The sequence below is a fragment of the Tachysurus vachellii genome, chromosome 5, assembly GCF_030014155.1.
Source record: "Tachysurus vachellii isolate PV-2020 chromosome 5, HZAU_Pvac_v1, whole genome shotgun sequence".
Lineage (NCBI taxonomy): Eukaryota > Metazoa > Chordata > Actinopteri > Siluriformes > Bagridae > Tachysurus > Tachysurus vachellii.
The window spans coordinates 17,830,692-17,843,608 of record NC_083464.1 but is presented as its reverse complement, the minus strand read 5'-3'; the positions used below and the strand labels follow the sequence as shown (position 1 = coordinate 17,843,608).

At 36.4% G+C, this 12,917-nt stretch overlaps 2 protein-coding genes across 3 annotated transcripts; one reads left to right on the top strand and one right to left on the bottom strand.

Moving 5' to 3' along the window:
- Positions 1–443: 443 nt before the first annotated feature.
- mrs2 (magnesium transporter MRS2) lies at positions 444–5,582 on the bottom strand. The gene is made up of 11 exons (XM_060870112.1): positions 5,022–5,582; positions 4,734–4,807; positions 3,837–3,873; positions 3,629–3,741; positions 2,974–3,147; positions 2,656–2,786; positions 2,385–2,501; positions 2,103–2,255; positions 1,728–1,845; positions 1,443–1,556; positions 444–908 (listed from the first exon to the last, which is right to left on the bottom strand). Exons 1-11 carry the CDS (start codon positions 5,200–5,202, stop codon positions 837–839), a joined length of 1,284 nt encoding a protein of 427 aa, XP_060726095.1. The 5' UTR covers positions 5,203–5,582; the 3' UTR covers positions 444–836.
- A 909-nt stretch (positions 5,583–6,491) lies between these two features.
- LOC132845300 (lipid scramblase CLPTM1L-like) lies at positions 6,492–12,524 on the top strand. 2 transcript variants are annotated; one of them, XM_060869242.1, is made up of 17 exons: positions 6,492–6,753; positions 6,848–6,942; positions 7,257–7,446; positions 7,663–7,784; positions 7,927–8,014; positions 8,811–8,928; positions 9,045–9,139; positions 9,242–9,326; positions 9,462–9,565; positions 9,658–9,702; positions 9,835–9,885; positions 9,974–10,056; positions 10,148–10,185; positions 10,346–10,401; positions 10,491–10,535; positions 10,631–10,746; positions 11,767–12,524. In XM_060869242.1, exons 1-17 carry the CDS (start codon positions 6,553–6,555, stop codon positions 11,846–11,848), a joined length of 1,614 nt encoding a protein of 537 aa, XP_060725225.1. In that variant the 5' UTR covers positions 6,492–6,552; the 3' UTR covers positions 11,849–12,524. The 2 variants fall into 2 exon arrangements, with proteins under 2 accessions (XP_060725225.1, XP_060725226.1); XM_060869243.1 differs by lacking the exon at positions 11,767–12,524 and having other exon boundaries at positions 10,148–10,178; positions 10,631–10,723.
- Positions 12,525–12,917: the final 393 nt, after the last annotated feature.

Genomic DNA, 12,917 nt, shown 5'->3' with positions numbered 1-12,917 from the left:
TAAGTATTTCAGATCCTTCTTATATCATACACATAATTGTCTACAAAACACGAATCAACCTGTGAGGTGAGGGTCTGCAGGATGAAACAGTTTGTTTATTAGAGAGCTAAGAGGAGAATGACCAGAGTGTGGCCTTGTGCTGTTGTAGGTCATCTACCTCAAAGATTGATGTACATTCTGAGATGCTATTCTGCTCACCACAGTTGTAAAGAGTAATTATTTCACAGTTACTATATCCTTTCTCACATCACTAACAAATCTGACCGTTCTCCTGACCTTTATTTAACAATTCATTTCCACACAGGACTGTATTGTTTTTCACACCATTCTGTGCAAACTTTAGCAACTGCTGTGTGTGATCAGCAGTTTTTGAAATGTGCTAGTGTTCCTAATAAATTGGACGAGTTCATATTCATAAGCAGTCAAAACCTCACTGTAGGAAGTTATATTGAAACTTTTTATTTTAAGTTATGTACCCATCAACATTATTTTAAGCATATGGACCAGTAACATAGATATTTATGTGCTAACCTAATAAAGATCAACACAACTTAAAACCACTAAGAGATATAGACAGTGAGTTCATAACATCACATTTAACCCAATATGTTAAAATTCCTGGTTACAAATATAGTGAGTAAAAATCAGACTGCTTTCTGTCTTTAGTGCAAAAGATGTAAAAGACACTTTTATAATGGGAACATGTGTAAATTCTGTGGCTTGTTGCTTTTTAAGTGAAAACTATTCATTGCAATTAAAAGCACAATATAATCTCAGTTTACAATAGATTTACTGAACACAGAAAAACAGAGAGAACAACAAGGGATGTCACACTATCATCTAACTCCAGGCTTTAGATCTGTCCCTTTTAAGGTGCTGAGTTGGCTTTTCCTCCAAACAGGTGGGATCTGTGCAAGGAAGAAAAGAGATGATCAGAACAGAATCTAAAGCTCTGTTTTACAAAATAAAATATGTTTAACCCTATCCTAATATATTGTGAACAAAAAAATTTAACTATAAAAGATTTACTAACATCTGTTGCAATGACAGGTAAACTGTTTTTTTCCTGACCTAACCCTAAACTCATTCAGAATATTCATTAAACTTGATATTGATCTACAGAGGTGCTGATTTTATTGTCTGATCATTTTTGTAACAAGTAGCACTTCCTGGCATAGATGACATACGCAATTATGAAAATAACTGAATTACATGGGCATGTTGATCCGCACAGTAATTTACTAAATCAGATCAACACTGTTAATACAATCAAGTGAGGAAAATTTGAAGTACACCATAGCTAAAGACTGAGTGTGTTAATAATATTTAAGAGGACTGAATATCAAGTTATTATTGAGAAAAGGAAGTGGGTAGAGTGCTATAAATGATGACTCAAATTTACAATCGATAATATGAAGGGTGTTTTGTAATTGAGTAATTACTGGAGGAGGAGAGCTGGGCTCCAAATGTCGTCCCAGGAAAGAAAGCAGTCGTCTCCATATGAGCCCACTGCCTAAGAACATGACTCCTGTCACTAACCAGAATGCTCGTGGATCCTACATACACACAAATAAAATGAGTTCATGATCATCCTAAAACCTTAACTGTAAAAAATACATGAATTAGGAACATGTGCTTCGTCACACCTAGTTTTACAGTTTTATAAATAGGCTAGTTTCACATGGCTGCCATTCCAAGAACATGAAACTGCTACCAAAACTATATACCTCTTCAAATGAAGACATCAGATTCATGCCAAAGGCCACTCCCATCAGACCAAATAAGGAAAGGGAGAAGGTTCCCATGGTGAGCTGGAGATTCAGGCGCATCATCACATTTCGATGACTAGTGCAAATATAGTACCAGAAACACAATAAGTGACAATCTTTTCTGAAAAAATTTCAAGATTGAAAGAAACATAGTCACCACCGAGCAGCCATCTTAATTGCTCAGCAGTATAAAGGAGATAAACACTAACTTGCTCTGGATAAGGATGTCTGCCAAATGCCATAAATGAAATATAAAGGAATGCTCCAGCATCAAGTACTGTTTGTCATTAGCATTTCTATTTCATGGTGGGTGTCAATTATAGGTTCCTGTACCTGTCCAAGTTGATGAAGATGACACTCTCAGAGTCGTCAATGAGCCCCTTTAGCTCTCGAGCTTTGTTTCCTAGCTCTTCTGCCTGCATGAAATAGTTTTCCAGGAGTAACTCCATCTCATGCGCATGATCTAGGCCTAAACTGCTCTCCTCACTGCCTCCACACACAAACAACACATGCACACACAAAAACACAGAAGCAAATGGAAATTAGCTGAAAATGATAGGATTTAATTCAGTCTATTACCATAATTACAAGAAAACAGACAAGCATTTCACCTACAACACACGGGGATCAGTCCATTTAGTGAGACACAGTTCCTCGATTAGCTCATCCTCATCCAGAATTTTAAGCAGGCTATCCTTAAATACTTTAATGTCAGTCTCGAGTTCAGAGAGACTGCAGAAAAATATAATTGGTGTTAGATGACTTTGAAAGAAAAATATCATTCCATTTGCATTATAACTGTAATATAACCAACTCAATTTGATTAAAAAAAACACACACTTATGACATATAAAGTGTAAAATTGCTGGCTTTTTCAATCTCTTACCTCTTACTGTTGAGGAGAAGCATGTGTAGTTTACTGCGGTCTGCAGAGAGAAGCTTGGGATCCACTAATGACTCGAGGCAATCTAAAATCTGGGGCTGAACCTCATTTAGCCTTGCCTGGAGGGTGTTTATCTGCATGTAAACACACAAGCACAAAACAACTTCTTGAACCTTATGCTGACGTTACACAGGTGAGACAATAATATAGTGTCTATAACAAAATGTAATTTTCTTTAAAAATGTTTCACTTGAACAACTTGTTGCTTGTTAGCAACCAAATAAAGTGTAATGTGAATGTTGCTACAAGTCCAGCATTTACCCTGTGCTGCAGAATTGCCTCCAAGGCTCGAAACTCGAAAGGTAGCGAATAAGTAGCCAGAGCACCATCTCCTGCTAACTGTGGCCCGAGCTCCAAAACCAGCCACTTCTCCAGACCAAGACCCCGGAAATCCAACACCAAGAGGCACTCTGGAGTTACTACTGCTTTTAGGGACTAAGGACAGATTAGTTAAGTATACAATTCTATATATTCTTTTCCCATAGACCACAAAGTAAAGGCAAGAAATTATAACAAAAATATGGTACCAATCAGTTACTTGTAGTCTTGATTCCTAATCTGTAAATTAATCTGTATAGATCCGCATCTATATTGTAAAGCGGGCTGTTTCTTCAGCAAATAATTAATAACACACAACAGTCTGCGCTATTACATAAAATATCACACATTATATATATGACATGGCACGCAGAGAGACCAGGTAAGTGAGAAACAGATAAGGTGAGACTGAGCATGCTTATTACCGAGATTTGTGCCGTAAATGTTAAACTAAATGTCTCCTAAACAAAAAAACTTTCGATCAATGACAAAGAATCATTTTGTTAAAAGTTTTAAGCATTAAAATTAACCAATCATTCATGTTACGGACAAAACAACTTGTACTGTTATGCAAAAAAGGATTCAAGCTTTTATTTACCTCCATGCGAATGATGATTGTGTTATTTCTTGATGTGATACTTGTGAGATGTTGGAATCTCAGGTCTCTTGCCTGCAACTTAAGTTCCTGATAAAGCTCTGTTTTTTTTTTCTCTGGAAAAAAAACCCCAGAGAGATATAACATTGCTGCTCATTCCAACAATATTCCTGTTACATTTTCTTGGTCATAAGTGAATCATGACACTTACCAAATGAAGTGACATTCCCCTCAGGATCAAATTTCATCTGTTGAGCAAAACACAGCTGAGATAAGATAACAGAGAGAGAGAATTTTAAAAGAGACGTGTTGCCCTTTAAGAGTAACATGGTGTGTGCTCGTCCTGTTCTCACTCACTGTAACGAATGTAACTGATACAACAACACAGATAACACATAGTTATGTGTTTACTAAAAACAACTAGGATTAGGTCTGCTTACCCTGACCAACCTGCAAAACAATGTTTATAGTAAATATAATAAATCTTCTTCAAAATTGAAAATTATATGATTAACTTACGTATAGCATAAAATGTAATCAATACGGCAATCTGCTTGGAAACAGCAGAGCTTTGGTACCTTTACTTTGTACATCTCTTTTACCTCTTAATTTGATCAAAAAATACTTTGATCAAATACAAAGGGCTACACAACTTCAACTACCACAGTAATGTTGCCATTAATGCCATTGTGCTTGTCATCTCATACATCACTAAGGAGCCAAGCTCAGGACCTGTAAATGCATCTGAGACATATAGCCGTACTTGCCGAGTGCAACATTTGCTGTCTACACTATGGTGGATTTATTGTTAACATAATTTAAACACGATGAATAAGAAAAAAGCTCTTGATATTTTGCTTTTAGGGGACAACAGCAAACTCAGGCTGATCCGTTAATCAGAGTTTTGATTCCTGTCATAAGTTGTGAGATTACTGATTTTTTTTATCTCCTATTAGACACAATTGTAACTGCACCAGCAATAACCCTCTGTTCTGTCACAAAAACACACAACTTCTCATGCTATCTACAGCACCAGCTCCAAAGTATTTCAATATAAATTTTAATTAATTTTTCCAGGGTTGAGTTTGTAACATGTTTGTAAACTTACCACTATAAAGACAGGGGCTACACTTGACAAAGCTGTATGTGAAGAGTCTGTAACATTTCCACGACACAGAAGAGCTGATGAGGGAAAAGTGCATCAGTTTAAGTGCATCTGCTGTAACAGGTCACCAACCGGTGATCACGTGACATGGGACGTTGTGACATGTTTTGTGTTTGCAATTAGACTTTTATAAGAATAACAGACAGCATAAGTCACAAAGTCATTTAAAACGTTTAGTAACCAGAGACGCCCTTGTTATGTGTTACAGTCTGAAAGGTTTCTCACACTTACTGCTGTGGCTGGATGCGTGTGTTAGTCGTGTTGTGTCTACAGGAGCATGTCTGCATGTCCACACAGCACATAGAGGACGACACAGAGGTGATCTCGAAACCTTCAGTACTCCAGGGGTCCAACATTTCCTAAAGACTATCCGAGGACCTTCACGATATAAAAACCTCACACATGCCTCCATTTTAAATCGACAAGGCCAAGACCCTGTTAATAAATGTGCATTTTCTGTGACATATCAGTTAGATTCAGAAGAGATGAGTCTTCCACTCTTGTGTAAGTCCAAGTGGCTTTAATAATAAATAAAACCAGTAAGCTAAACTATTAGCTCTGATGCTAAGCTACATATCAACACAGCACTACGAATGAAAGAAACGGCTTTTCGTAAACTCCTGTTATCGCCTCACTCTGTCATTTATGAGGTTTTGATCATTTTAAATAATTATTTCCGAAACGTGATAGTTTTGTCAAGCTAGAAAGCTGCAAATGTTTTCAGAAGAAGGTTATGACGAAATACCCAGGATGCACTGGGGCAATCGCCGGTCCATTCAGCACGTGTTACCAGCGAAACTTTAGATGCGGAGATTCTCCACTGTTCATCTCTTCCGGGTTTGTTGTGTGCTAGAGTGCGCATGCGCGGATGGGACAAGCGTGTAAGGTCACTGTGCCAAACAGATTCGCTTGTTTTAAATATGAAATGTCACAATAAATAATTAACATATTTTATATTCATGCGTTTCACAACATTTCATTGAGTCTTTTAAATTAAACGTTGTATCTGTGTTCTTATTGGATGGAGAGCCAGAGGGGTGTTAAAAAACCCCTTTCATGGATATTACCATTAACTCTCATGAACATTCAATTTAAACATTTTTATTATTATATTAGGAAGACTTAATATGTAAATCACCCTCAGGTCACTCAAGAACATCTGTTGTTTTTAATCCCATTAACCTTTGAAATAACAACAAAAATAATAGACATTGTTCTGGTGTCAGATTATATTGGCTCAGATTTACCAGAGTGGCCAAATCCTGCACGAAGGCCCTCTCAGGTCAGGTTCTGCTAGTATCTGTAAAATAATAAAACAAATATACATAATAATATATAACGGAGCTAGTGATGTTCAAAAGACGAAGAACATTATCATAGCATCACCTAGTGCGCTTTTTATTTCTGCTGGGCGCATTGATGGCGCAGCCTCCTGTCAGTCAATGAAGATTTAATTACACACTGAGCTCAGAACATTGAACATGAGGAATAACGCCAAAAGCCCCGTGGATGAGACGGATCCAGGAGCATCAGTTATCTGAGCATCTTTGTGTGTGTGTGTGTGTGAGAGAAAGAGAGAGTGTGTGAGAGAGAAAGAGAGAGAGTGTGTGTGAGAGAGAGAGAAAGAGTGTGTGTGTGTGTGTGAGAGAGAGAAAGAGTGTGTGTGTGTGTGTGTGTGAGAGAGAGAGAGAGAGAGAGAGATCCTGCGCTTGCATTTGCCTTCATCCGATCTTCATTGTTTGATTGATTGATTTGGCGGAAAATGTTCCCTTCGTGTTATTCTAAGCCTAAAAATGGCTCTCAGTTTAAGATGTCGTACACGAAGGTGTTGTTTGGGGTTTTGGTGGTCTATGTGCTTCATACGTGTTGGGCCTTATACGGCTTCGTGCACACAAAAGCCTGTGACAGCGCTAAAGGTGACGATTGCGTTACATCTTATCTTCATGCCAAACCGCGTCTCCAGGTAAGGACACGTTCAGTCGACTGGCAGAAACCTGATGTTTTTCAGTTGCTCAATGTATCGCATTGTAATCCGAACGCTGTGTTGAATGTAAAAGCTGAGCGTGTATTCGACGCTGGATCCTAGTGATGAGTCTGCGTATACACTCCTCCTCAAAGTGGATCAATTTGAAGTCCATTCCAAGCTTGAAAGGCAAGTGATTTCTTATATAAGGGATGTATTCATGCGTCTTGGAGTTCTCTAGTTTGGATTTTAAAGTGCATACATCCGTTACGAACATATGTGTTAAAGTGCATGTATGAAATCATTTAAATAAGTTGTCATTCTATTTATTATGTTTTATAAATAAATACAATCCACGTGTATGTGAGAGGCAAAAAATCACTGAATTTTGAGAGGCCCTGAAAGATGACTAGATTAAATCAATCACCAGATAGTCCAGGACTTAATTTTACATTTACTGTTTCACTTCTCTACATTTACTGTTTCACTTCTCTTGGAGACAGGAAGGTGAATGTGCTATTGTTTGCATTGAATCCAAAGAATGAGACGCTGCATGCTGTGGTGTTTGTACATAAGAATGGAGTTTTACCATGGAAAGACAGCAAATACGTGCGAATTGTGACTCGCCTGACCTCTCAGCTGTTACCAGTTCCTCCCGTGGCCGTTGCCGGCTCTGCCAAACCAACTAAGAAGGTAATAGTTTAGATTTGTGATGTTACCTAGTGCCTATGGTTCCTTTGATTGAGGTTTAATACGTGAGGCATTTGTCACTATGCAAGTGAAATGGATCAGAAAATTCCTAGTCACTGCAGACACTAAAAAAACACTATTTGGAGTGAAAACTCAAGTTCCTGCTGCCATTACTGTGTGAAGAACATTAAGCAATCTTCTGTTCTTTTTGGACTTCAGGGAACAGAAGTGCAAAAGGTCATGTCCTACTGGAAATCCTGCATCACTCTAAACATGATGACAGAAGACTTCACGTTTAATAATGCAGCCGTGCCCAGTGACATGCGCAGATATATGAAAATGTGAGTCTCACTGTATAACCTATAAATAACGCATATACTGCAGGTGAATTACAGGAGATAAGGGTAAGTTGTGAAATCTGTTTCTGAATCCAGTGATCTGTGATTATTTAATTGGGTAACAATCCAGGGTGTTTTTCCTTAGAGTTGAAGATGGAAAGAAGGACAAAAAGAAAATATATCTTCCCCTTTTACTTGTGGATGAAATGAGGAGCAGACTAAAGGATTTAATTGTATGTAAAAATTAATGTTTCTTCTATTCAGAATGGTCACAGAAAAGTTATGCATTTATTACACTCACCCTATTAGGAACATCTGTAGACTTGTTCATTCATACAGTATTTAATCAGCCAATTTTATGGCTGCAACCCAGAACAAAAAAAAAACATGTAGTTGCAGGTCAAGAGCTTTAGCTAATGTTCACATTAGACATTAGAATGAAGGAATTCTGTGATCTGTCACTTTGACCATGGCTCGGAGATTGGTACCAGAAGTGCTGGTTAGAGTATTTTATAAACTGCTGATCTACAGGTTCTCCTGAAGTTCTGCTCTTGTGGTCCATCCAACTCAAGGTTTGATGTGTTGTGCATTTTCATATGTTTTTCTGCTTACCAAAGTTGTAAAGAGTGCTTATTTGAATTACTGTAAATGTCCTGTCAGCTCTCCTCTGATCTCTCTCATTAACAAGATGTTTCCTGCAGACCCCTGCTCAAAGTATGTGTTTTGTTTTTTGCATTGTTTATTATACAATCTAGAAACTGTTGTGTATGGAATTCTCAAACCAGCATCTGGCACCAGCAACCATGCTTCGGTTAAAGTCACAGAGATCACACTTTTTTTGATGTGAAACTTAACTGAAGCTCTTGACGAGTATCTGCATGATTTTATGCATTGTACGGCTGCAACATTATTGGCTGATTAGATAACTGCATAAATGCGCAGGTGTGCCGGCGTACTAATAAAGTCAATGGTAAGATTATGTGCTCTGTATTTCTCGTTCTAATTTCTTATACTTTTGTTTTTATGAAGGAGATAAACAGCACCACAAAAGCAGTCCCACTAACTGTGTCCTATGATACAATAACACTTCGCAAATTCAGAATGTGGATCCATATCCAAGCTGTCATATACTCACTCAAACATTTTGGTAAGACATTTCAAATTTTGAGCATTTTTCCTCACAGTTGGTATTCATTTACGGTAAATATTAGCCACATTAAGATAATACTATATTTAAATAATGTCATATTGTTTAATTTTTAGGATTTTCCGAGCAAAGGCTTGATGAAATAAAAGGGATGTTTGTTGAGACTGGCCTTCACATGTTGGTTTTGTCGATCCTGGTGCCGGCATTCCATGTGAGATTATTTGTGTTTTACAACAACACATGACTACATCACAATCATATTTATTTTGCATAATTAGAATTTTTGTAATCCAGTTTGTTTTATGTTTTGTAGCTCTCGTTTGAAGTATTTGCTATGAAAAATGACGTAAGCTTTTGGAGAGGAAAAAAGACTTTAGCTGGCATCTCCAGGCGATCAGGTGAGATCAGCATTCAATAAATACACTTCTCGAGTGACTTGTGAGTTTTGTGATGGTAGAAACAAACCATTGACTACATTTAGACTCTAAGTATGTACCGGTGTGTTAACATCAATGTGTTTGTCTTTCCTTAAGTGATCTGGAGGTGTTTCAGCACTGTTGTGATATTCCTCCATTTGTTAGAAGAGCAGACCAGCTGGCTCACCCTCATTCCTATAGGATTTTTATCATTAATTGAGGTAACAAAATTAAGATTCGTCTGCTATATGTTTAAAAAAAAAAACAAGAACAAAAACACTGAATTCTAAACTGTTCTTTGTCATGTCTTCAGCTTTGGAAAGTCAGCGGACTCTTTGCAGTTTGGACCATATTTAAAGTAAGTTCTCTGTATATCGTAATTGCTCAATTTGGATTGATTTGTTAACAGGCTGAGTTCACTTGTATGCTGTTTAGACCTAGTAGAGTTTCTCTTGCAGCTTGGTGATCATTGCAGTGTTGTCCTCTTTAGGATAATGGAGCAGATGACATGGAGCGAGCAACAGAAGAACATGATTCCAGGGTATTGAAATTATTTCTTTAACAACTGTGATGAAAACAAACCTTATAAAAGATACTCTTATATAAACATGGCCTTATTTCTTCCCCAGGCAATGAAAGTCTTGTCCTATTTAATGTATCCTCTGTGCATCAGTGGTGCTGTATACTCCTTCTTATATCACAGAAATAAAAGGTATAACTTCATGGTTGATGATAATATTTTTATAGAAATTCTGTATTTCCTTGTTTACATTTCAGTAACCGATTTCACATTTTTATCCTAGTACTTGGTACTTCTGGATCAAGAACAGTCTTGTCAGTGGTAAATCTTCATTGATCATATTTATGTTATTTCCTACTGAGCATTTAAATGTCAAATAAGTCATTTGTGTGTGTGTGTGTGTGTGCGTGTGTGTGTGTGTGTGTGTGTGTGTGTGTGTGTGTGTGTGTGTGTGTGTGTGTGGTTTTTTTCTTAACAACAGGGATCTACGCACTTGGATTTCTGTCTATGGTCCCTCAATTATTTGTCAATTACAAGGTTTGTTCTCAAATCAATTAACATTCAATTTATAACAACTTGCCTCCACATTCACTGAATGTCATGTAATGTTTCATTCTCCTTTACAGATGAAATCAGTTGCCCAGCTACCAATGTCAGTGTTACTTTACAAAGTGAGTTGCTCCTTCATTTGAATCCATAACATGAATCTGAAATGTTTAGCCTTAATCATGCTGCTAAATATCATTTTTATACATTATATTCACAGGGGTTAAACACTTTTATAAGCGATATATTTAGTGGAATTTTAAGCAATCCTGGACCACATCCACTGGCTTGTTTCAGAGACGATGTGATCTTTCTCATCTACCTCTACCAGCGCAGGTATGTAACCTACCTATAACAAGGATATATAAACACAAGGAAAATATAAAGGAATAATTTGACTGTGGGACAATGCTAATGTGGTTTTGGCTAATATAATATAATTTCATATACATTATAATAATACTTCATATACATTTAGTATAATATTTAACAAATGTCTGTTGGTCTGGGAAAGTCTGTGAATGAATTCTGCCAACATATGAATTCTGAATAACAGCCAAAAATGTATTTCTGCCTCCTTAAATACTTAAAGAATGCATACAGTAATTTTTGTCACCCTCTTTTTTGTTCGTTTGCTCGTTTTTTAAGTAAAAACTGTTTATTAGACTTTCTAGGGTTATTATTCCGTATAAAAACATTTTATTTTACCCTACATTACTGTTAACAAAACATTATTGTTGCAGACAAATTGTCAGTAAAGACAACAACATATTGTATAACAGACCACTTTTTAGACAAAAACATAACGAAGACTGTCAAGACTGGAAGCCAGAGTAACAAGTCAAATTCTCTGGTAAAACTGTGGCAGGTGCTGAAAGATGCTCAGTAAAACGTATCAGCCAATTTTCTTATAAAACTATGCAAATAATACCCGAATCTACTGATGCATTTTTGTTAAACTACAGAGTTGACACCACAAATACTGACTTTGTTTATTTTATTATTTTAGTGCTCATTATATGAGATTTTTGAAATTTATAAACATATAATTTCATTATTTTTAAAAAAACATCTTTGCTCTACAGCATTTCTTTGCATATGCCTCTTTTATTTACTCTTTAATCTTGCCTAGTCACTTAGAATGATCAGGTTGGGTAAGGAGCCAGTTTAAAAAACTTTTAAAGAAATTTTTCCTTTTTACTTTTGCAGGTAACCATATTTAAAAATGTAAATAAAGTAAAAACTGTGTAAATCTTTTTCCAGGCCAGCACAGATATTTATAACTTTTAATGAGTGACTATCATGTTCTACTTTAATACTAGGTCACTGATCATTACTTTGTCATATCCTCACCAGGATTTACAGTGTGAACAAATCTAGAGTTCGCGATTATGCATCACACAAGAAGAAACCTAAAGGAAAATCACATGAGGACTGAACATGTGTAATAGAGGAGTCCTAGTAAGAGCTCAAGCTTCACGCATGCTATACCAGAGAGAAGCAAGTGTAAATATGAAAGAAGACTGAAGCTTTACTCCAAGGACAAAACAAGACTTTGTTTCAGTCTCTCACAGTTCAGCATGAAGTTGTTCTAAATCTCAGATGTAATTTCAGTACCGCATGACAAGTCTTCTAAACAAGGCTGAAGTTTAGTGTTATTTCATCTCCTTAAACAATATAATGATGATTAACTTGAAAGAAGATCAGCTACAGAATAAGAACATCTACAACTGTAAGGAGGGAATGTTAAATGGCCCTATCTATGCTACAATAACCTGCAAAATAACATAATCTAACCAGGTAGGTGTACATGTGACGAAAAAAACACAGTCAAAAAATCACCTATAGCTCAGGATTCTAATCATTTCCACAGCCTAAATGTTATTATAAGGCCTTATTAAATGGTCTGCTTTACTGTAGCATGGACATTGTAGTGGTCAGTAGACAAATGCTGCCTTTGTCTGTTGATCAATGCTGTGATTTACACACTGCCACAGTGTGTAACTGCAGAGAGCTGTCACTGAGGAATAAAATACAGAATTAAATAGTGTTGTACCTTTACCTATGAAAAGCAAGACATGCTTTAGTAATGTATTTATTGAAAATGTTTTACATAAGAGTTTATATTTATTCCAATGTATTCCAATCTTGAAGTACAAACTGCAATATTTCTCAGAATTGATATTATGTATATATAATTTGTTTTAAAACATTGTCATGACTAATAAAAGAAAGTAATTGTCTTATTGTATTTGAAATTAAGAGCGTTTTTTCTTTAATGATAATGTTCTTTTTATGGTAATCAAATAGAACAATAAACGCTGAGTACATAATCCCGTTTCAAAGAACTCTGGTGTGGTGAAACACTCGAAACTGCCAAAAGAGATATACAATGCATTGCTCACTCTTAGATTAGATGTGCTCGTGGATCACTTGAGCGTAGCAGAATACTGATGAACTTTTGAAGTTCAAACATTCTTGAAAGATTAGATTGTGTTTGATGTCAG

Coding starts and splice junctions, on each gene's coding strand:
- LOC132845300 (XM_060869242.1), top strand. CDS start 6,553: ATGTTCCCTTCGTGTTATTCTAAGCCTAAAAATGGCTCTCAGTTTAAG. Junction 6,943..7,256: donor GTCCATTCCAAGCTTGAAAG/GCAAGTGATTTC, acceptor TCTTGGAGACAG/GAAGGTGAATGTGCTATTGT. Junction 8,929..9,044: donor ATACTCACTCAAACATTTTG/GTAAGACATTTC, acceptor TTTAATTTTTAG/GATTTTCCGAGCAAAGGCTT.
- mrs2 (XM_060870112.1), bottom strand. CDS start 5,202: ATGGAGGCATGTGTGAGGTTTTTATATCGTGAAGGTCCTCGGATAGTC. Junction 1,846..2,102: donor ATCTTCATCAACTTGGACAG/GTACAGGAACCT, acceptor TATTTGCACTAG/TCATCGAAATGTGATGATGC. Junction 1,557..1,727: donor TGATGTCTTCATTTGAAGAG/GTATATAGTTTT, acceptor GTGTGTATGTAG/GATCCACGAGCATTCTGGTT.